This window comes from Schistocerca cancellata, chromosome 4 (genome assembly GCF_023864275.1).
Source record: "Schistocerca cancellata isolate TAMUIC-IGC-003103 chromosome 4, iqSchCanc2.1, whole genome shotgun sequence".
In the NCBI taxonomy this organism is placed as follows: domain Eukaryota; kingdom Metazoa; phylum Arthropoda; class Insecta; order Orthoptera; family Acrididae; genus Schistocerca; species Schistocerca cancellata.
This window is the reverse complement of record NC_064629.1, coordinates 551,947,533-551,972,801: the sequence shown is the minus strand read 5'-3', so window position 1 is coordinate 551,972,801 and position 25,269 is coordinate 551,947,533. Positions and strand designations below refer to the sequence as shown.

At 40.3% G+C, this 25,269-nt stretch overlaps 1 protein-coding gene across 4 annotated transcripts in view; it reads right to left on the bottom strand.

Moving 5' to 3' along the window:
- Positions 1-25,269, bottom strand: part of LOC126185173 (probable cytochrome P450 CYP44) — a 244,453-nt gene that overhangs the window by 64,489 nt on the left and 154,695 nt on the right. For 3 of the 4 annotated variants that reach the window (XM_049928016.1, XM_049928018.1, XM_049928017.1), the window contains one exon: positions 21,280-21,446. In XM_049928016.1, the coding sequence (XP_049783973.1) occupies positions 21,280-21,446 (167 nt within the window). Of the gene's footprint in view, positions 1-11,904; positions 12,288-21,279; positions 21,447-25,269 lie in introns of those variants that run through there. The other variant, XM_049928019.1, reaches the window with a different exon arrangement.

Here is a 25,269-nt window from a genome sequence, read left to right as displayed (position 1 = left end):
TATGTCACTGGGGAATTAATGCAGAAATTTTCAAGGCTGATTTTTAATGCTAAGGTTTCATAGGTTAATCAATACTATAGAAGATGTTGACTGTCAACATGTTTTTTTTAATTTTTTGAACCTGCATGATTGTGAAAATCACCTGACTCTTTGAGTCAAATCACTGAATAAAATGTTTGTTGTGACTCACCGATCTTTCAAAGTGCCGCTGCGCAGTTACGCCCATCCTCTACATGCGGTGCTGTCTGCCAGCCATGCAGCAGCAGCACCACCTAAGCGGCCAGCCAGCCAGCAGCCGCTAGCCTTGGACTCAGTTATGATTTGACTGTTAAAGTGTACACACATCTTACTCTTTTTACTTGATCTGTGACTTTGATGTATTGCTTCTTCCTTGAAATATATTTGTTCAACTTGAAGTTATTACAATTGGCGACGAGGTAGTGATTTTTCTTTTCCATCGTTGACCCACATGGAGCAACTATTGCAAGGTCTCACAGAACAGCAAACGCTTCTCACAAATGCGATTTGTGATTTCGTCGCGGCATCAAATAAAAGTCGTCTCTCGTCATTGTCTCTACCTACTTTTCCTCCTTACGATGAGATGGAGGAAGACTTGTCTGATTACGAAAAATGTCTTCGACAGCACTTCTTGGCATTTCATGTCGCTGACGAACAAACATGTAAGTCTCTGTTCCTTTCATGGATTTCACCTCAAATGTACCGGTTGTTGTCACAATTGGCTCCTTTGAAAGATCCTGCATCTTTGTCCTTTGCTGAAATGTGCTCACTTCTGTCCATCTATTTTCAAAAGCAAACGCGTGTGGTAGCCTCTCGTGTTGCCTTTTATCTTTGTCAAAAACAACCGAATCAATCCTGTCACGCTTGGGCTGCTGAACTTCACGGCCTCAGTAGAAAGTGTCAATGTGTTACTGAAGTTCACAAAGAATCCTACGCCAATTCCATGGTACGGGATGCTATTATTCGATCGGTGCCTGACAAAGAAGGTAGGCAACGTGCCCTTCAGTTGAAAAATCCGACTCTAGATGAAATCCTATCCATCGCTCAGTCTTTTGAAATTTCTCGCGCCGCTGGAGCACAAATAGAGGCATGGGGCGACGTCAGGGAAATACAACCTCTGTGTGATGTTGACAAAGCGTGTGGTGTGTCCCCGCTGGCCGACGTGGCCACAGTACGCTCCCAAGTGCAGCCTCGGCCTAAGCATAAACAAACCTATAAGAAACTGCAGCAAAACCCATGGCAACTTCCTTAATGTCCGCAGCGTTTTATGAAACATTCACGAGAAGATTGTCCACAACGTTGGGCCGTGTGTCACAAATGCAAAAAAAAAAGGGTCATGTGTCATCTGTTTGCAAATCCGACCGCATACATGATGTTCAGGAACGTGAGGCTGATTCTGATTCTGTGTTGTCTGTCAATTGTACTTCTTCCCTTTCAGGGAAGTTATTCCTCACTGTCCAAATGCTTGGCCGAGATGTCTGCATGTAGGTCGATACTGGTTCTGCTGCCACTATCATCAATTCTCAGACGTATCTTTAGTTGAGTTCTCCAATCCTGTCACCTGTCACTAGGCAATTACGGACTTACAATAAACAGAAGATTTCTCTCTTGGGACAATTTGATGCTGAGGTGTCTTACAAATCTGTCGTTCACACTGTCACCATATTTGTGGTCGACCGTAGTAACGTGGAGAATCTTTTTGGTTTCGATGCCTTTCACGTTTTTGTGTTCTCCATAGATGGCTCTGTCAATATCATCTCTAATGCTATTCCTTATGCTCAATTGGATTCCTTGACGATGACATTTTCGTCCCTTTTTCACCTGGGTTAGGCCGTGCAAACGACTTTGAAGCTCATATGACGGTCAAACCCACTGCTCAGCCTAAGTTTTTTCGGGCTCGGCCAATTCCTGTGGCGCTTCATGATCAGGTCAAACGGGAGTTGGATCATCTCACTACTTCAGGGGTCTTGCTTCCTGTCACTTCCAGTGAGTGGTCCTCTCCTGTCATTGTCGTTGCTAAGCCAAATGGTGATATTCATCTCTGTGGCGATTTCAAAGCCACTGTAAATACTCAATGCCTTATCGACACTTACCCTATGCCTCGACCTGAAGAATTGTTCACTATACTTGCTGGAGGCAGGTATTTTTCTAAACTTGACCTGTCAGAATCTTATCATCAACTTCCTCTCGACGCTGCTTCCCAGCAGTTTCTGGTCCTTAACACATCTTTTGGCCTCTATCAATACCAACAATTGCCATTCGGGGTTGCCAGTGCCCCTGCTCTCTTTCAGCAATTCTTGGAACCATTATTGTTCACTGTCCCTGGGTGTATAAATTACCAGGACGACATTGTTGTCACTGGCTCCACCACTGACGAACATCTTCAAAATTTCTGCACACTTTTTCATGTCTTACAGACTGCCAGTCTTACGTGTAATCTTCAGAAATCAAAATTTTTGCCATTGCATCGTCTGTTGCATAAAAACATGCCTTTTCACTGGTCCGTGTCATGCGATGCGGCTTTCCAGAAATTGAATACTATGCTGAAACAGGCCCCATGCCTGGTTACTTATTGACCTGGCCAACATCTTGTTCTTGCCACGGACGCCTCTCAATACGGGGTCGGTGCAGTCCTTGCGAACTGTTTTTCTGACGGTTCTGAACAACCCATTGGTTATGCCTCCAAAATGCTCACAGATGCCCAACAAAAGTATTCTCAAATAGAAAAAGAAGCTTTGGTCATTATTTACGCTCTTCATAAGTTTGGTGTTTTTCTCTATGGGTCCAAATTTCATCTTGTTATGGATCACAAACTACTTGTTTCCTTGTTTCATCCATCAACGTCACTTCCTGACAAGGCTGCACTCTGCCTCCAGTGTTGGGCTCTTTCCTTGTCTCGTTTCAATTATGAGATACATTTCTGGCCGACTGCTCAACATGCGAATGCCGATGCACTGTCTCGCCTTCCCACGGGTCCTGATCTGGCATTTGATAGGGACGAACTTTTGTTTTTCCACCTGGATGTTGCCGAGCAGTGGATTGTGGACAGGTTCCCCATCACCAGGGACCGGCTGGCGGCTGCTACAGGTTCTGGCCCTACCCTCTCCCAGGTTTTACGCTGTATTCAGAAGGGTTGGCCAGATTGTTCGTCCGCTAAGACTTCTAATCCGTTGCGGAACTACTACACTTTGCGTTACTGCCTCACAGCAAGGGATGGTGTTCTCCTCCTTTCCATCGAAAATGCTTCACTGCGTGTTGTGGTACCTGCGTCTTGGCGTGCTTCAGTCTTACTCCTCCTTCACCAAGGGCACTGGGGTGTCTCTCGCACAAAATCTCTGGCGTGCTGTCATGTGTACTGGCCTGGCATCGACTCTGAAATCGCACACATGGTCGCTGCCACCCTTGTGTGTCACAGGCCACTGCCCCGAAGTCATCTTTGTCACTGTGGCCTTCGCCTGAGAAGCCCTGGGAGCATATTCATGCTGACTTCGCGGGACCTTTTTTAGGTACTTATTGGCTTCTCGTTATTGACGCCTACTCTAAATTTCCTTTCATTGTCCGCTGCACGTCGCCTACCACCACGGCAACCACCAATGCTCTAGCTCGCATTTTCTCTTTGGAAAGCCTTCCCTCTACTCTTGTTACTGATAATGGTCCGCAATTTGCCTCTTCCAATTTTGCGGATTTTTGTGCCCGTCACGGCGTCATGCATGTCACGGCCCCTCCATTCCATCCACAGTCAAACAGTGAGGCTGAACGACTGGTCTGCACATTTAAGGCTCAGATGAGGAAACTCCTGACTTCTTTTGCTGATCATGCACTTCTCCAGTTACTGGCTTCTTACCGTTTCACCCCCATGGGCAACCACAGGCCGGCTGAGTTCTTACATGGTTGACAGCACCGCACACTACTTCATCTTCTGTGGCCTTCCACCTCACAGCCGCAGGTGCCTTCGCTTGGCCGGTTCACCGCCGACGACCTTGTATGATTACGGGGATATGGCAGGCGGCCAAAATGGAGTCCTGGCTGCATCTTACAACACCGTGGCAAGTGCCTGTATGAAATCCAGATGGACACGGGTGTTGCAGTGCGTCATTCGGACCAGCTTCAGCCTCATGTGCCGGCAATGCCTGTTCCAGATGCCGCTACACCACCTTCGGCTCTACCTGACGCTTGGGATACTGGAATCTCTCATTACTCACAGTGCAGTCCTCTCACCATCATATCAGTGTCAGCACAAGAACTGAGGCCACCAGGAGACGTGCCCATCAGGAACCAGATGACCATCATCTGTCAGAGCAACTCTACTCACCTCCTTCTCCTACGGACGCGGACACATCGCCCATGTCTCCTGTTATAACAACCGGACTTGCCGCAACGGGCAGATTGGTGCACAAGGCCCCAGCAGATTCGACCCCCACGTCTCCTGTCATCTCAACCCATTATCATCAGTGACACTTCCGTCTGTACGGGAAGCCTCCTCCATGAGACTTTACGGCCAGTCAAACAACACCTATGGACGTTAGCAATCTACAGGCCATCTCCATCAAGACCTGTGAAAAATATTCAAAGGGGGGAAAAATGTTGTGACTCGCCGATCTTTCAAAGTGCCGCTGCACAGTTACGCGCATCCTCTACATGCGGCGCTGTCTGCCAGCCATGCAGCAGCAGCGCCACCTAAGCGGCCAGCCAGCCAGCGGCAGCTAGGCCTGGACTCAGTTATGATTTGACTGTTAAAGTGTACACACGTCTTACTCGATTTACTTGATCTGTGACTTTGATGTATTGCTTCTTCCTTGAAATATATTTGTTCAACTTGAAGTTATTACAATGATTTTGTGTTGATATATCCCAGATATTAACTACTCTTCTTCATTTATGTTTCATCTGGTTATTATCTGTCTTAGGAAGAAGTTGGCCTGAAGATTTTCTACAAACAAGTTTAAACATGAATACAATTTCTCATGTACCATTGTTGCATGTTAAAAATGTTCTTTCTCACCCATGTCCAACTGAGCTAGAGCTCCATTTCTAATTACCTCTATATTGACAGATATAATAAGGACAGTTCTGGCAGAATGTAAATGTAAATAACTTAGGACCAAAGGAGACCACTCACTGAATAGCAGAAGTGTTGACTCATTGACAGACACAGAGAAAAGAATGAAACATCTTAGGAATGCTGGAGGGAGAGGCAGCAGGTTTACAGGAAAGGAATGTGACACACAGGCGCCAGAGCCAGTGAGCTTGTGCAGTGCATGATCATGTGGGGTACGGATTGGGAGGGACTGACAAGACAGAGGGAGGAGAGACTGTTGGTTAGGTGGTGTGGGTGTAGTGAGTTAGTGGATATTGAGGCCAGGAGGATTATGGGAGTGAAGGATATATTGCAAGGATAACACCCATCTGTGTTGTTCAGAAGAGCTGGTGCTGCAGGGAAGGATCTAGATTGCACAGGTTATGAAGGAGCCATTGAACTTGAGCATGTTGTGCTCAGCAGTGTGTTCTGCCATTGGGTGATCAATCCTCTTCTCGGCTACAGTTTGGCGGTGGCCATTCAGCCCAGTGGACAGTTGGTTGATAGGTCATTAGTCTATAACCTACCTTCCTTGTAGCCTTTATATGATGACTTGTTATGCAGAGAACACCATCACACATTTCATATAATCCTACAGTTTCCAGAAGGCTGGAGGTAAAGCAACAGCTCTCTGTATCAAATACTTTACATATTTTGCAAATGTATTCTTTAGCTACACTCTTTCAATCATTCATCCATTCATTGTGTTCTGTAAATCCCTTTATGAAGGACAACATCAGGTACATGAAACATGTTACACAACAACTTGCAGAAGCAGCCACTTCTATAAAATAAACTAATGACAATTTATGGCTATCCACTAACACTGATAATAATAGGAATTACTTCTAGATTAATTTATGCATATTTATTAGTAGAAAAACATCTTATTTGAAAAGATCAACTGTACATTCTCTAGTACTACTCACCTGTTACTTTTATACAACACTTTAAATAAAACATTTACTTCACACAACTGCTGCTGTTGTTGTTGTGGTCTTCATTCTGAAGACTGGTTTGATGCAGCTTCCATGTTACATTATTGTGTGCAAGCCTCTTCATCTCCAGATAACTACTGCAACCTATATTCTTCTGAATCTGTTTACTGTGTTTACCTCTTAGTCTCCCTCTACGAGTTTAACCTCCCCCCCCCTTGCCCCCACTTCCCTCCAATGCTACAATGGTGATCCCTCGGCATCCCAGAATGTGTCCTACCAACCAATCCCTTCTTTTAGTCACACTATGCCACAAACTTCTTGTCTCCCCAGTTCCATTCATTACCTTTCCATTAGTTATGCAATCTACCTATCTAATCTTCAGCATTCTTCTGTAGCACCACATTTGGAAACCCTATATTCTCTTCTTGTCTAAACAGTTTATTGTCCATGTTTCACTTCCATACATGGTGGCTACACTCCAGACAAATACCTTCAGGAAAGACTGCCTGACACTTGAATCTATTTTTGATGTTAACAAATTTCTCTTCGTCAGAAATGGATCCTCTCTACTTTGGCCATCATCAGTTTTTTTTAATGTCCAAATAGCAAAACTCGTCTACTCCTTTAGTGTTTCATTTCAAATCTAATTCCTTCAGCATCACCTGATTTAAGCTGACTACATTCCATTATCTTTGTTTTGCTTTTGTTGATGTTCATCTTATATCCTCCTTTCAAGATGCTGTCCATTCCATACAACTGCTCTTCCAAGTCCTTTGCTGTCTCTGACAGAATTACAGTATAATTGCAAAACCTCAAAGTTCGTATTTCTTCTCCCTGACCTTTAATTCCTATTCCAAATTTTTGTATGGTTTTGGTTACTGCACGCTTAATGCACAGACTGCACCACAGCAGGGATAGGATACAACCCTATCTCACTCTCTTCTCAACCACAGCTTCCCTTTCACATCTCTGAACTCTTGTAACTGCTGTCTGGTTTCTGTGCAAGATGTAAACAGCCTTTTGCTCCCTGTATTTTACCCCTGGTGGTATCTTCAGAATTTGAGAGAGAGTATTCCAGTCAACATTGCCAAAAGCTTTCTCTTAGTCTAGAAGTGACATAAACGTATGTCTGCCTTTCCTTAACCTATCCTCTAAGATAAGTTGTAGGGTCAATGTTGCCCCCTGAGTTCCTATATTTCTCTGGAATCCAAACTGATTCCCCCTGGAGTCAGCTTCTATTAGTTTTTCCATTCCACTGTAAAGAATTTGTGTTAGTATTTTGCAACCATGATTTATTAAATTGATAGTTTAGTAATATTCACACCTATCACTGCCTGCTTTCTTCGGTATTTAAATTATTAAATTCTTCTTGAAGTCTGACGGTATTTTGTCTGTTTCAGACATGTAACACATCAGATGGAACAGCTTTGTCATGACTGGTTCTCCAAAGCCTATCAGTAGTTTTGATGGAATGTCTTCTACTCCACGGGCCTTTTTCCGACCTAGGACTTTCAGTGCACTGTCAAATTCTTCTCACAGTAGCTTCTTACCTTCTGTCTCATCTTCATATACATTACCAGCCAAAAGTTTTCAATCACCTATCACAACTATGAATTTGTGGTTAAAACAAGGATTTCATTTTGAATATTCTGCCATAGCCCCATTCTGATAATAAAACAAGTATAAACATGTAAAGACTAAGTGTCTCTCTTGTGTATTTCACTGGTTGTTCACATACAAGGACACTGATGAGCATCAACAACAACACTGACTTGTCTTAACCTACGATGGTTCCATTTGAACAGGCCTCATTCCTTCAGCTGTCTGTGCAGCAACCAGTTTGTTAGTTTAGAGTATATTATGCGCACCTACCAGTGTGTTTGTATACCTGATCAGGTTCATACAATATTACCTCCTAATAGTACAAAAGAAGGAGATTTATAATGAAAAATGTGCTGTAATTGTAGATCTGTATTAGGAATGCTGTTCTAGTAGGGCAACAGCAATAAAAGTTCACACAGCTCAATCCACAGTGGTGCATACATTGCAGTGGATCAATCTAAGCTGGAGCCAGTGCAAGCGTTTCATGATCAGGAAGGCCCCAAGTAACATCATACAGGGAAGAACAGTTCATATGTGTATAGAGCAAACATTAGAGTTCTCATACTGTGAATGAAATTCATGAGGAAGTAAATATTATGTGAGTAGCTCCAACTTCTGTCTCAACAAAGCAACATCATCTTTGTGAATAAGATTTAAAGGAATGCATAGCAGCCAAATTACCTTTATTATGTAAACAAAATTAGGTGCAAAGATTGCAATGAGTACAGCAACACAAAAAAATGCATAATACAGCAATGATTCACAGTGTTATTCACAGACAAATCTAGATTTTAAGTATTTGGAAGCCATCATCCAATGTTTGTTTATCAACTTTGTAGAGAATGTATGAAGAGGCAGTGTGTGACATCAATGGTGAAGCACAATGCAGGGTCAGTCATGGTGTGGAGATTGTTTGTGGATGATAAAGTTGGTGATCTATTGAGAATTAATGGAACATTAAAGAAGGAAGGATATCACAGGATAGCGGTCAGTAATGCAGTTCCACCGGCGAGTGACTTACTGGTCATGTATTTGTTCTGTAGCAGGACAATGATCCCAAACATGCTTCTGAATTGTGCAGCAGGTATGATGTCAATAGAAAAGAGAAATGCAGAGAACTGAAGAATGTGATTTGGCCACGTCAGTCACCTAGCTTAAATGCCATTAAACTCTTATGGGATGAATTTGACAAGGAGGTCATAAAAGTGATGTAATCTAATGTTGAAGATATGTGGAATAATTTACAGGCATGTTGGACTGCAATACCTGCAAAAACACCACAAAATCTTATCTACAGAATGCCAAGAGTTTTTACAGCTCTTCTGAGGGCATAGGGTGGATACTCTGAAGAGTCTAAAATGTAAATCATGTTGCACTGAACTTAATGATAGAGAGAGAGAGAGAGAGAGAGAGAGAGAGAGAGAGAGAAAATACTTATTTTGTTGGTCTATTTAGTTAGTACAATGTCTATTTTACATTAAAATCAAGTTTTTATCATGGGTGCCAAAAACCTTTTGCCTGATAGTGTATGTCCCTTTTCTCTAATATTGCCTTGAAGTTCATCTCTCTTGTATAGATCCTCTATATACTCTTTCTACCTTTCCCTTCTTTGCTTAGCACTTGTTTTCAACCTGAACTCTTGATATTCATACAGCAGCTTGTCTTTACCCCAAAAGCCCCTTCAATTTGCCTGTTAGAGGTATCTATCTTTCCCCTAGTGAAATATGCTTCTAAATTCTTACTTTTGTTCTCTAACCATTCCTACTTACCCATTTTTTGCACTTTCTTGTCAATCTCATTTTTTAGACATTTGTATTCAATTTCATTTGTTTCATTTGCTGCAATTTTATATTTCCTTATTCTATCAATTAAACTCAATATCTCCTGTGATGTCCAAGGATTCCTACTAGGCCCTGTGTTTTTACCTATGTTGCCTTCACTATTTCATCTCTTAAAGCTACTCATTCATCTTCTACTGTATTCCTTTCCCCTGTTCTAGTTAATCATTGCATAATGCTGAAATTCTCAACAATCTCTGGTACTTTTGACTTGTTCACATTCCATCTCCTTAACTTCCTACCTTTTTGCAATTTTTTCAGTTCTGATCAACAGTTAACAACCAATAAATTGTGGTCAGAGTCTACATCTGCTCCTGGGAATGTCTTACAGTTTAATATCTGGTTCCAAAATCTCTGTCTTACCATTATATAAACAATTTGAAAACTTCTGGTGTCTCCGGGTCTCTTCCACGTATACCACTTTCTTTCATGATTCTTAAACCATGTGTTTGCGATGATTAAATTATGATCTGTGCAAAATTTTACCATGTGGCTTCCTCCTTCATTCCTTTGCCCCAGCCCATATTCACCCACTATTTCTCTTTCTTTTTCTTTTCCTACTAACAAATTCCATTCCCCCATTACAATTAAATTTTCATCTCCCTAGTTTGCCTGCTTACCTGAGTAGTAATGTGTTTGCTTACCAAGCAATGGGCCGGGTTTGGCTCCCGACTGGTTGGAGATTTTTTCTACTTGGGGACTGGGTGTTGTGTTATCCTCATAATCCTCTCATCATCACTGGCATGCAAGTAGCCCAATGTGGCACCACCTGAAATAAGACTTGCAACTCGATGGCAAAACTTCCCCAGATAGGGCCTCCTAGCCATCAATGCCACATGATCATTTCATTTCCTTTTTTTCATCTCCCTTAACTACCTGAATAATTTCTTTTATCTCATTATACATGTCCTCAATATCTTCATCATCTGCAAAGCTAGTTGTCATATAAATTTCTACTACTGTGGTGGAGTGAGCTTAGTGTCCATCTTGGCTACAATAATGATTTCCCTAAGCCGTTCATAGTATGTTATCCACATTCCTACTTTCCTATTCATTATTAAGCCTACTCCTGCATTACCACTACTTGATTTTGTATTTATAGCCCTGTACTGACCTGACCAGAAGTCCTGTTCCTACTGCTACCGAACTTCACTAGTTCCCACTATACCTACTTCAACCTATGCACTTCCCTTTTAAATTTTCTAACCTACCTGCCTGATTAGGGAATCTAATATTCCAGACTCTGAACCATAGAACACCAGTTTTGTTTCTCCTGATGACAACATCGTCCCGAGTAGTCCCTGCCCGGAGATCCAAATAGGGGACTATTTTACTTCCAGAATATTTTACCCAGGAGAAAGCAATTCTCATTTAACCATACAGTAGAGCTGCATGCCCACAGGAAAAATTATGGCTGTAGTTTCCCTCTGCTATCAGCCGTTCACAGTACCAGCTCAGCAACACCACTTTGGTTGATGTTATAAGGCCGGATCAGTCAGTCATCCAGATTATTGCCCCTGCAACTACTGAAAAGGCAGCTGCTGCTCTTCAGAAACCACATGTTTGTCTGGCCTCTCAACAGATACCACTCTGTTGTGGTTGCACCTACGGTATGGCTGCCTGTATTGATGAGGTATGCAAGAAGCTCCACCAACAATAAAGTCCATGATTCATGGAGGGTAGAAACTACTGTCAGCTACCTACAAACTGGTGAAGTCAATATGTTTTTAGTATAAACATTAGAGTTATGTGGTATTTACATCCATGGGTCCAAATAAGATAAATTGTAAAGTGAGTATTCTGTTTTTGAGTATTCTGTATTTGGTAATTATTAATGTCCTGACTGATGTCCAATGGAAATCTGCTATGGAGTTTTGTGCCAGAGTATAATACTCCATTCTCGATCCTAGACAGGAATGCAAAGTCTGTGTGGAAATTATTGTTAGTTGTACTATTGGGGATGCAAATTGAACAGTTCATCCAAAATTCACTTTTGGTATTGAACACAACTACTATGAGGGAGACTGTGTGTTGGCTTGTAAGTGTAAGAGAAGATGCTTCTGCAAGGTGTTTGGTTGTCAACTTTATAAATACTGTTATTATAAGGTGCTGTAAAATAAGTACTTTTTTGACCCATGCTGCATTGCTCCCAGAAGATCATGCCATTGGACAGTATTGAGAGAAAGAGCACCAGCAATCCTGTTTGCATCTCAATACAATAAAACATGTTTGTAAGTGCAAAACAGTTAGATTTCAGCTTTCTGGATAACATATACACTTCAGTTTAATATCCATCTGGATGCCTAGGGATTTCACACATTGAGTCTCCTACAGTATTCACATAGGTGAGCTTCATAGTGATGAATGTGCAGAGTCATATACGGATACTATTGCCACAAATTTCACCCCTTTATTGATATGAATCAAAACACAATAAGAGACACACACTTCACAACACAAGTACACAACAAGACAATAACGAGAGAGAAGAACAAAGACAATAGAATATTCAAATACATAAACTAATACATTGTCCTTGCACAGACAACTCCTGAATGTAATCTTGCAGAAAGGGGGAAGGCTGGAGTGGTATGCCATAATGAGACTGGGATGGATAAACATCGGTGATACTTGGAGCTGGTGGCCCAGTGTTGAATTCCTTCATCAGGGTATCATGATCAGACTGAAGATCCTTCAGACAGAGTGCAAGTGGATGAAAGATCTTCTGGTAGCAGCGGCAGATTGTCCTTCCCATCGTGGTTCCACAGCACCCAAGCCGGCTTGAGGCACTGGACACATAGTGTTGATGGTTTACTGTGAAGTAGGATAGAAAACGTTTTTTCTCTGCTTCAGAGTAATTTATGTGGGCCAGAATAAGGTTGTTAGAGTAAAGTACACATGGTGTTATCTTGGATCACCACATGGGTGCAGTCATTGTCTTATGTATGAAAACTCAATGTACACTGTGAGCTTGAGGAGATGGCATGTGGATGTGAGCTATATGGCATCTGACTTTGCTAACAATGATGATAACACTAAGGTTGCCATCAGTGGGGATGGCAACAGGAAGTCTGCTCATAGCACCAAACATTCACCATACAATATTTCAGCAAAGGAAGATTTCAGATCATCTTTGGAACTGTCCTGATTCCCAATGCTTCAGTCCATTGTGAACAGTGACAAATCAACACAGCCTTCAGTGCTATCACTCAACCAAACTTGCTTTGAGGATCATAGGAAGTTATGTGGAAGCATTGCACTCCTCACAACCTACACATTTATGTGAACTCCTCACAACCCACACATTTCTGTGACAAGTTGTGATTCAAACTGCCACCCCTAGTCAGTTCTGATTGACAGCAGGCACCCAAAATAAGCAATTCACATATCGATGAAAGACAATACTGTTGACACCACTGTCATGTGTTGTAAAGGGGTGGCTTCCACCCACCTCACTGTCCTGTCTATGATGGATAAAATATATTGGACACCATTTAATTTGGGAAACAGACCAACCAAGTCCAAGTGCAGATGCTAAAAATGGTCTTTTGACTCTTCAAATGTGTCCTGTAGTGCAAGGGTGTAATGCCCCATCTGGCTATATTGGCAGGGAAGGCAGGCATATGTCCACTTTCTGCAATCAGCTTTTATTCCTGGCCAGACAAAATGCTCTGTTATGAGCTTTGAAGATTGATGAGCTGCTAGGTGTGAGACATTCTGCAAACTGTCCAATGCACTGATTGCTTTCCCTTTGTATTTTTACAGGTTACAGCATTGGTTAGTGGCGGCTGGATTTGAAAGGCCTGCAGAACATATCACCTGTAAAAGTTTATCATTCATAAAAACGTTCTTAGCTCCTGGCATGTGGTAGGCCTAGGTGTCAGCTATACTATTTCGCTTCTCTCTTCTGTCAGTCTGACCCTGGCACATGGCACACAACATCACGAAAATGTCACTGACTGTTGGCGTAATTGACATTTTGGCTGATTCATCACCACATCTGATTGAGCCAGCATATTAAAGACTAGTTGGAGATGTTCTTCATGCTGTTTTGGTGCAGATAAAAAAATAAATTAACATGTAATTGAGGTAAGGGAAGCATAACAGAAACTTGCCCCGAGCAGAATCAATAAAACACTGCCAAGTCTGCACAGCATTTTTCAACTCAAATGGCAAGTACAAAAACTTGAACCACCCAAAGAGGGTAGCTGCAACCATCTTTAGAATGTCTCCTATAGCCATGGGTATCTGTATAAAAGCCTTCTGGCAGTCTACAACACTAAAGGCTGAAGCACCTGATAATGAATGAGACAAGGCTTGTATATTTGGTACAGTATACCAGTTGGGAACAGTTCAAGCATTAAGTGCTCTTTAATCTCCATACATCCAAAAGGTAACTTTTTTTTTCCCGGAACAAAATGTATTTGGGAAGGCCATGCACTGTTGGAAGCAGGCACAATTCCCTTTTCTAACACTTCATCCAAATTGCCTTTGGCTATCTGCAGCTTATCATGGGGTGGCCACCATGCCTGATGAAAGATGGATGTCCCATTGGTAGTTTCTGTCCTATGCACAATATCTTCCTTAATGCTATGATGGGTAAGGGGTTGAGAAGTACCACACACATATACATATACATACATACACACACACACACACACACACACACACACACACACACACACGACACACCAACAGAATCAGCGGCACATCAACAGGTTAGTGACAGTGCGCTCAGTGAGGTTCTGTCACTAAGTGCACTGTCACTAACCTATTGGTATGCCACTGATTCTGAAGAAAAGTTGTGAAGAATAGGTCACGTTGTCAACAATGCTTCCAGTCATGTGCTGCATTTGTGGATCATGTGTACAGCTTTTCTTTAGAAACAACATGTGTTCTGGTCACCTTTAGCATCAACCGCATCCAAAACCAATAAAGTGTAGTTGAGCAACTCATCTACGCATTTATATTCCCTGTTGTCTCTGTGACTGTTAATGAAGTTTTGTACTCTCTTCTGTAAGTCCTCCATGGTTTGCAAAATGCCTTAAGGCAGAAGTCAGGTGATGGCTAATAATTAGATTGACAACTGAGGATAATTTCAATTATGTTATCCTCAACCAGTTTGCTGCACCAGCCATGAAGGGTCTCGTTTAACAAGGAATTTTCTTCTTTCAGTGCTAGACAATCTCTTTTGTTGCTCATGTATGAATGTTTTGTTGCAGCCAGCTGATTGTTAAGTGAGGATTGTAAGTATTCATACAGGAAGTTTGAGTGCTTCTGAATGCTGTGGAACAGCCAACACTAAAGGGGTTTGCGAATGTTATCGGTGGATACTCTGTTAAAAAGTGCTTCTTCTCTCAAATCAGACCACAAGTGAAAATAGTGCAGCAAGTCTGCCCCTAACCGGGGTTCATTAGCATCTGCTAACAAAAAAGTACACATAAATGTGTTGCCATGACTGAAGTGAACAGTGCTGCTGGTACAGCCATAGTCTGTAATAATTGAGCCATTTACCACTTTCAACTGAAGCAATGTACCTGAAGTGTGAGGACAGACAGTATTGTTTAGGATTGTGCTTATCTCAGAACCCAAGTCAATCCGAAAATTGTGGTTGGTACTAATGTCAAAAATGTAGGGGCAGCCATTATGGTCAGATGTGGGAAGAAAGCTAGTTTGATTCACATGTCTGGTAGCTTGGCATGCTTTAATAATTTTGTGACCTCTGACACATAATCAGGATCACAAATGGCATTCTGATGCTCACATGGAAATATGCATTTGTACATGGATGCACCGAAACTTGCCTAGAACCAGGACTGTCACACAATCTGCTGGCTGCTGTTAGCACTCTGAGTAGAGTGTAGAACTGGTCAGTTTGTTATTGTCACCTGATCATTGTGCATCTCAGTAACTGAGAGATGTTGACCTGTGGCGTGAGCATTGTGAATCTTCGGATGTGTTCAGCCCTGCTCAGTTACTGCGATGGTGTAGACCAAGGCAGCTGCGGTGGCTTTGTAGACAGCCCTGCTCACTTGCTGCTTGCCACATCATTGCACAATAGGGGTGCTACGCGCATGTTTCACTAGTGGCTGTTGGGTAAAAAGGACATCCATCTTGTAATGCAAAACACGGTCAGCCACTTGCAGTTTAACCTCTTGTGTGTGTCCTCCATTAGTTATTAAGGACACCTGAATCCTGTGAGGCAATTTTCTCACCCATATGGCATACAGAATATTGTCTGGCATTAATTTAGGGTCCACTAAAATCATAGCTGGTATGAGAACTGCAACGGTGTCCCCATCCGTTCAACTACTCACAGAAAATTGCCTGGCAGATTTGTTGCTCTGGAGGCTTGCATGATCACTGTAATGAACCATCTTAGCCATTTCAAATTTGCAGAAAGACAGGTGGTGATAGGATTACATTGCTGATGATGGAAGCATGCTCACCACGTGATACAGTAATGTGGAATATTTCATTGTATCTGACCCAGTGTTGAAGCACAAATCAAATCAGGAGAAGTGTGACCCACATGTTGTACATGGGCACTAAAATCTGATGTAGGTCCAGTAATGCTTGCTGGTATCAGTTTCTGCTGCTCTTCTGTCAGGAAGAAGTCAATCAGGTCTGTGGAAGGCAACACAGAATTTCACCATGTAGAAACAACACATTCTTGTACACATGTAGGAGGACAGTTGCAGTCACTTTCACAAGTATCCTCATACTTGTATAGCTCTCTATTGTCCATTGCACTACATAATCCATTAGAAGCACAAGAAATATTGGCAAAAGATCCTAATAGCCTTTGATGTTCCACAACATCCATTGACTTGGTAAGAATATAGCGCTGCATGTTTTCAGAGTTTGTTGAAAATGTACAGTTGTTGTGGGAGTTTCATAGTGGTGAGTATGCAGCATCATATGCAGGTACTGTTTCCATGAGTCTCACCACTTTATTGACATGAATCAATACACAATAAGAGGTACATACTTCACAACGCAAGTGTACAGCAAGATAATAACGAGAGAGAAGAACAAAGGCAATAGAATATTCAAAGACACAAACTCACACATTGTTCTTGGTATCAAGTTTGTATGCCCGAATTAATCTAGACACTCAGTATCACCACATGCATACTGATCTTTTCTTCTGGTACGTAAGAGTCATTATTGAATAGCATATCAGTTTCTGGCATTTTTCACACACTGCAGTCATCTGATAGGCTTTCATTAATAAGTTCTAAAGCCATGCAGCAGTTTTGTTTTAATTAGTAAAGATGAACAATAAGTCTTGTTATTGAGATGTCACCAATATTGTATGTAATCTATTGTGTGATGATGATGGTGGTGGTGGTAACAATGATGAGCCATAAGCTATTCAATAATAATAATAATAATAATCCCCGTGGAGGCCCGGGAGAAGAATAGGCCTCCGGTATGTTCTGCCAGTCGTAAAAGGCGACGAAAAGAACAAACCACTAATAGGGCTAACCCCCCTTTTAGTGTGATTACTTGGTTCAGGACAGAACTAAAGAAGCCTCGGACAAGTGCCGTCATGGTCGGGGACGACGCTTGAACCCTATGCCCGCCCACAATGGTAACGACACTGCTAGCCAACTGGAAAAGGATTTAAATCCGAATAGAGGTGTTTTGCAGGATATGCTTCCTGCAACCACCCTAGAAGGAAAACAAAGACAGAGGATGAGATGGTCAGATGAAGTTAATCGACACCTCATGTTCTGTTATTACCAAGCAACAAACCTAGGAACCAACACAACTGGATACAGATCACAAGTATACACAACATTTATTACCAGATACCCGGAATTAAAATTTTTAACAGAACAACGACTAGCCGATCAGATCCGTGTAATAATCAAAAATAACAGGATACCCCAGTCAGAATTAGAAAACATCAAACAACAAGTACAACAAATACTGGAACAAAATAATGTGCAATCAGAAGAGGAAGAAAACACAGTAATGGACTCAAACATCCCAGAGCAAACAAACAAAGACCAACACGCATCAATTAAACAATCAGAGGGAAACGAAATCTTAAGACAGCCACCAGAACAAGCACAAATAGAACACGAAGAGAGACACGTGTTAGATATAGAAGAGAAATTTCAGCTGACATATATAGAATACAAAGACACAAATACAGACATTAGACCATTCTTGCATAGACCGCCAAATAACCCACAAGTCGAAACAACAATAAAAACTATCAACACAATCATACACAACAAAATAAATGAAAACACAACTATGGAAGAGTTACAACTACTGGTTTATATAGGAGCACTCACTACACTAAATATACACACTAGGCAGAGATCAGAACAAACCAACACACAGAAGAAACCCACAAAACCAGCATGGCAACACAGGTTACAGATCAGAATAGAAAAACTGAGAAGAGACATCGGACAGTTAACACAATTTATAAGAAATGAAATATCAGACAAAAAACGAAAAAGGTTAGGTAAAATCTCACAACAAGAAGCAATAGAGCAATTAGATGAAAAAAAGCAGAAATTGCAAGCATTGGCCAAACGACTTAGAAGATACAAAAAAAGTGAAAATAGAAGGAAACAAAACCAAACATTCAACACAAACCAAAAGAGATTTTACCAAACAATGGATAACACACACATTAAAATAGACAATCCACCAAACATAACAGACATGGAACACTTCTGGAGCAGCATATGGTCAAACCCGGTACAACATAACAGGCATGCACGGTGGATACAAGCAGAAACAGACACATACAAGATGATACCACAAATGCCTGAAGTGATAATTTTGCAACATGAAGTCACCCGAGCAATTAATTCTACACACAATTGGAAAGCCCCTGGAAATGATAAAATAGCAAATTACTGGCTAAAGAAGTTCACCTCAACACATTCACATCTAACTAAATTATTTAACAGTTACATTGCAGACCCATACACATTCCCTGATACACTTGCACATGGAATAACCTATCTGAAACCTAAAGATCAAGCAGACACAGCAAACCCAGCTAAATATCGCCCCATAACATGCCTACCAACAATATACAAAATATTAACTTCAGTCATCACACAGAAATTAATGACACATACAACACAGAACAAAATTATAAATGAAGAACAAAAAGGCTGCTGCAAAGGAGCACGAGGATGTAAAGAGCAACTGATAATAGATACAGAGGTGACATATCAAGCTAAAACTAAACAAAGGTCCCTACACTACGCATACATTGATTACCAAAAAGCCTTTGATAGTGTACCCCACTCATGGTTACTACAGATTTTGGAAATATACAAAGTAGATCCTAAATTGATACAGTTTCTAAACACAGTAATGAAAAATTGGAAAACCACACTTAATATCCAAACAAATTCAGATAACATCACATCACAGCCAATACAGATTAAGCGTGGAATATACCAAGGAGACTCATTAAGTCCTTTCTGGTTCTGTCTTGCTCTGAACCCACTATCCAACATACTAAATAATACAAATTATGGATACAATATTACTGGAACATACCCACACAAAATCACACATTTGCTATACATGGATGATCTAAAACTACTGGCAGCAACAAATCAACAACTCAACCAATTACTAAAGATAACAGAAGTATTCAGCAATGATATAAATATGGCTTTTGGAACAGACAAATGTAAGAAAAATAGCATAGTCAAGGGCAAACACACTAAACAAGAAGATTACATATTGGATAACCACAGCGACTGCATAGAAGCGATGGAAAAAACAGATGCCTATAAATACCTAGGATACAGACAAAAAATAGGAATAGGTAATACAAATATTAAAGAAGAACTAAAAGAAAAATATAGACAAAGACTAACAAAAATACTGAAAACAGAATTGACAGCAAGAAACAAGACAAAAGCTATAAATACTTATGCTATACCAGTATTGACCTACTCATTTGGAGTAGTGAAATGGAGTGACACAGACCTAGAAGCACTCAATACACTTACACGATCACAATGCCACAAATATAGAATACATCACATACATTCAGCAACAGAAAGATTCACATTAAGCAGAAAGGAAGGTGGAAGGGGATTTATAGATATAAAAAACCTACATTATGGACAGGTAGACAATTTAAGAAAATTCTTTCTAGAACGAGCAGAAACTAGCAAAATACACAAAACAATCACTCATATAAATACATCAGCTACACCACTGCAATTTCATAACCACTTCTACAACCCTTTAGATCACATAACATCAACAGATACAAAGAAAGTAAATTGGAAAAAGAAAACACTACATGGCAAGCACCCGTATCATCTAACACAGCCACACATAGATCAAGACGCATCCAACACATGGCTAAGAAAAGGCAATATATACAGTGAGACGGAAGGATTCATGATTGCAATACAGGATCAAACAATAAACACCAGATATTACAGCAAGCATATTATTAAAGATCCCAATACCACAACAGATAAATGCAGACTTTGCAAACAACAAATAGAAACAGTAGATCACATCACAAGCGGATGTACAATACTAGCAAATACAGAATACCCCAGAAGACATGACAATGTAGCAAAAATAATACATCAAAAACTTGCCATAAAACTTAAACTAATAAAACAACACGTTCCCACATACAAGTACACACCACAAAATGTACTGGAGAATGATGAATACAAATTATACTGGAACAGAACGATTATAACAGATAAAACAACACCACATAACAAACCTGACATCGTACTCACCAATAAAAAGAAGAAATTAACACAACTAATTGAAATATCCATACCCAACACAACAAATATACAGAAGAAAACAGGAGAAAAAATTGAAAAATACATCCAACTGGCTGAGGAAGTCAAGGACATGTGGCATCAGGATAAAGTCGACATTATACCAATTATACTATCAACTACAGGAGTCATACCTCACAATATCCACCAGTACATCAATGCAATACAGCTACATCCAAACATATATATACAACTACAAAAATCTGTAATTATTGATACATTTCAATGACCCAAAAGTTCCTAAATGCAATATAACATATACCGTACAGTTAAAAGGAAGTCACGCTTGATCAAGGTCTGCGTCACTGTCCATTTTTGACCAGACATAACGTCTGAGAATAGAAAGAAATAATAATAATAAGAATAAGCTATTCTTTGCTAGAATAAGATACAAACATTGACAAGAATAATTCTGCAAACTTAATGTTAAATCAATCATATCTGTGTGAGACCCTTCAAACGTTTTTCAAAGATTTATTAAACTCTCATTTATATTTTCAAAGGAATGCATCCTTCAAGAGTGTTCATTATGGTGAAATAAGGACGTTGTTCTGTCACCTGTAAGTGACAAGTTATCAGCAATATTTGCAATAATATACTTAATTTTGAAATAAAAATTGTAATGCATATTGTTGCTAGAACAACACTATTGCCATAACCACTTGCCAGGACCAAATGTTCATCCTACATATATTTTTGCATGTCTTTTTTTTTCTTTGAGGGATTTCATTTGATCTGCCCTCTAGAGCATTAATCCAATGGAAATAGCCAGGCTAGTGAAACTGAGATATAACAATTAAGTTGCAATTATGTATTATCAAAGATCACATTGTTGCGTTGTGCACAGAACAATGTGTGTGTCTCCTTACAGTTGATTAATTTGTCCTTTCCAGATTGAATGTTAGTGGTAGAAATCAATAATCGAATTAAGCTTATATTCCTGTAAATGGACCAAAATTACTGTAGTCAATATCTATGGTATCTTTTAGTACCTGAAAGTTTCTTTCACAATTGCTTTTATGTAAGGCAATTTGTTAAGAACATCAACTGTTATTTCATCAGTTTCCTTGAGAACTGATTCGATTTCTCTATATGCTTTGTCTTGTACCTCAGGATTTGTTGCTAAGCAGTAGAGATTATACAACAGAGCTGGAACAGTCTGAAACAAATTTACCAAAATAAGAACATTACTAAAAATTTAGAGTTTCTACAAGAGCTATCAAGACTTAAAGAAAGTTATAAGATGCACAAAAACTAATCAGGCATAATGAGAGACTATCGCATTGCTACCTATGAATTGTCAATACAGTGACACCACTATGTACCTGACAGAAACTCAGATGACAAACCAAACATTCTGCCATTTAATAATAATTATGGTATTCTGCCTTAGGCCAGGTTTTGTCATGGGTTAAGCCTCTTCCACTTTTGTCTGTCCATAGCCAGTCTTTTCATTTCTGAATATTTGTCTCCATGGTATATTGTCCAGCATTTGATATCTTCTTTTTCCTCTTCCCCTTTTTCCCTCCATCATTCCATCTATTCCTTCCTCCAATAAACAGTCCCTCTTCAAACAATGTCCAATCCAGTTCCGTTTTCTCTTTCTGATGACTTTCAGTATGTTTCTTTCTTCTCCAACTCTTCTTAACACTTCTTCATCCATTACTCGGTCTTCCCATTTCACTTTTTCCATTTTCTCCTTATCCACATCTCTAGTGCCTCCAATCTTCTTTCATCTTCCTTCCTCAATGTCCAGGTCTCCACACCATACAATACAATGCTCCAGATGTAACATGTGGCAAGTCTTTCCCTCAGATCTTTGTTTAGTGGTCCGCAAAGTAATTTCTGTTTCCTCTTGAATCCTTCTTTTGCCATTGCAATTATTTTCCTAATTTCTGTTGAGCAATACATATCATCCATTATTACACTTCCCAAGTAATTGAAGTTATTCACTTGCTCTATTTCCTCTCCCCCTATTTTCAAACGGCATTTTCTCCCCTTTCCTCCAATTAACACTCATTTTGTTTTCTTCTTTTTAATCTTCATTCCATATTCTTCTAATTTTGTGTTTAGATCATCTAACATTTGTTCCATCTCTCTTGCACTCTCTGTCATCACAACCATGTTGGCTGCAAATCTTATACACTCCACTCTCTGACCCCCTATACAAACTCCTCTTCTTCCATCAAAACTTTCATTAATAATTTCCTCCAGATACTGAACAGCGTTGTTGATAAACAATGACCCTTTTTTTACACCTTTTCCCAGTTCAATTTCTTCATCCATCACACCTCCTATTCTTACTCTTGCTCTCTGGTTCAAATATAAATTTCTAATTAGCCATCTATCCCTCCATTAGCTTTGGGAAATTATTAGGCCACTGTTTCAACAAGAGAATGAAGCAAACAGCAGACAATATGAGATAAACAAAAAAATGTGATGATGCTGGAGACAAGGAGGTGTTATTTTGAATCTTGCGTACGGAGAAACACAAGGTATGGAAAGGGACTTGGAGAATCAGTGGACTATAATTCAACTTTCAGTGAATGAACAATGAGTTGGATGCAGTTTGTGGATCATAAATGTGAGAAAAATCTTGAAAATAATATGATGTATAGGAAAAGTAAATGCATATAAATGCAGGAAAAAGAATAACCAGACTTGATGGAAGATGGTAGGGAAACAAGAAATAATAATTTAAGAATCAGACATAAAATACATAATAAATTATCAAAGGAAACTGAATACGATTAAAATATGGGGTGTCGGGAGCGGGGAGGGGGGGGGGGGGGGTTTCAATAGGTACAAGGAGCAAGACAATGCTGTGGAAAAGAACTAGAAGAAGATGATGATTGGTAGCTGTTCCATTTCTGTTTCACTCAAATATCGAGTGAGGGAAGATGACTGCCTGTAAGTCTTATTTTGTCCTTTTGTAAGATGAGCATTGGGGGCAGTAGAATTTCTCTGCCAGTTTGTCACAAACTTTGGTTCTCCAAACTTCCTCAATAGTGTTTCAAGTAAATCTTGTCTTCTTCCCCATATAAGCTTCCCATATAAGCTCAAAAGCCTTTCTGTAACCTTCTTGTATTGACTGAACCAACATGTAATGAACACCTCTGAACTACTTAGATGTCTTCCTTCAATGTGAATTTTTTTTAATACTCTACACTTCCCCAGAACTCTCCCAACAAACTGTAGTCAGCCACTCACCTTCTCTACAACAGACATTATGTGCTTGTTCCATTGGATGTTGTTTCATAAAATAATGCCTAGACATTTAATCAACAAACCGAGCGAGGTGGCGCAGTGGTTAGCACACTGGACTCGCATTCGGGAGGACGACGGTTCAATCCCGTCTCCGGCCATCCTGATTTAGGTTTTCCGTGATTTCCCTAAATCGCTTCAGGCAAATGCCGGGATGGTTCTTTTGAAAGGGCACAGCCGATTTCCTTCCCCATCCTTCCCTCACCCGAGCTTGCGCTCTGTCTCTAATGACCTCGTTGTCGACGGGACGTTAAACACTAATATCCTCCTTTAATCAACAAGACTGAATCATATAGCATACCATTAATACAGTACAGTGTATTCCACAAAAGGGTTTGCACTGTTTGAACTTTAATAATGCAAACAAAGATAACTAAAACTATGAATTTTTAAGTTACATATACGGTCAGAAATTATTAATGATGTTTTACTGTTGAAGATGTTCCAGATGTCCTCGACTGGCATTAATACAGAATCTGAAAGATGGCAGAACAGATCGACACACGCACTATGGTTGCCACTGGAATGGATCCACAGGCAGTCATGATCACCTCTCTCGTGATGGTGTCCTTTAGAGTTCCCCACGAAAAGAAGACTGAGAGGGTTAGCTCGAGAAGTCTGGGTGGAAACTGAACAGTTTGTCATTAGCCTATTCACCTCTCAATAAATGTTTCATCCAGGAATTGCCGCACATTGCAATGGTAATGACACAGTGTGCCATCTTGTTGAAAAACTGGTCTTCATTTCTGTACAGTTGGTGAACAGATGGCACAATTCGTTTCTGCAACATGGTAAGGTACTTTACTCCTATCACTATTCCTTCAAATAAGAATGGTCCGGAAAGTTCTCTGACAGACATACCACACCACAGTGACAACCCAGAAAGATTAAAAGCTCATTCTTCTGTAATATCGGGATTCTCTCTTGCCCACAGTTGTAGTGATTGATGGTTCCATTCAATTTAAACAATGCCTCACCAAAAAATGACATCAGTCAACTGTTCATTATCACAAATCTATTCACAAAATTCTAGGTGCCTATCTGGATCATCATCAGTCATCATGTGAAGCAACCTGGGAATGTAGGGTTTCTATTTTGCTTACTTTAAAATGCATTGAACACTTGACATGATTACACCTGATTCATGTTCAGCTTGCCTTAGGACTTCTTTTGGGATCTCATGAAACCTTGTACCACCGGATCTAGCCCTCTATCATCCACTTTCTCAAACTTGTCATGTAATTCCATTGTTATACACGATGGTGACGCAGCATCAAACTCTGCTCACACTTGTCCCAGTACTTCTTTCATGTTTTCACATTTCCAATAACACTTTACAATGCACTTTCTTTGTTCTGAGGAAAAGTTTCCAGCCATCTTGTTATTAATTTGTAGTTACTGGCAACTGAAAATAAACAAAAGAAAATGAATGTTTATACACACTAGTCATGAGAGCACCATATAATCACTACTGGATCGGGAGAGAGCCCAAATAAATACCACTTGTTACATCCTTCATCTGACGCCCAGTGGAAAGCATCAGTGTGCCTTCAACAGTGAAATTTTTATTGGTCATACACCTTTCCATCCCTTGAATCCATTTAAGTCATGATCTTCCTCTGCGCTTTCTGTTTGTCAGTCTATATTCAAACACACTTTGGTGTATTCTTTCTTGTCCCATTTTCGTAAAGTGTCCAAACAACAACAGTTATCTGCAT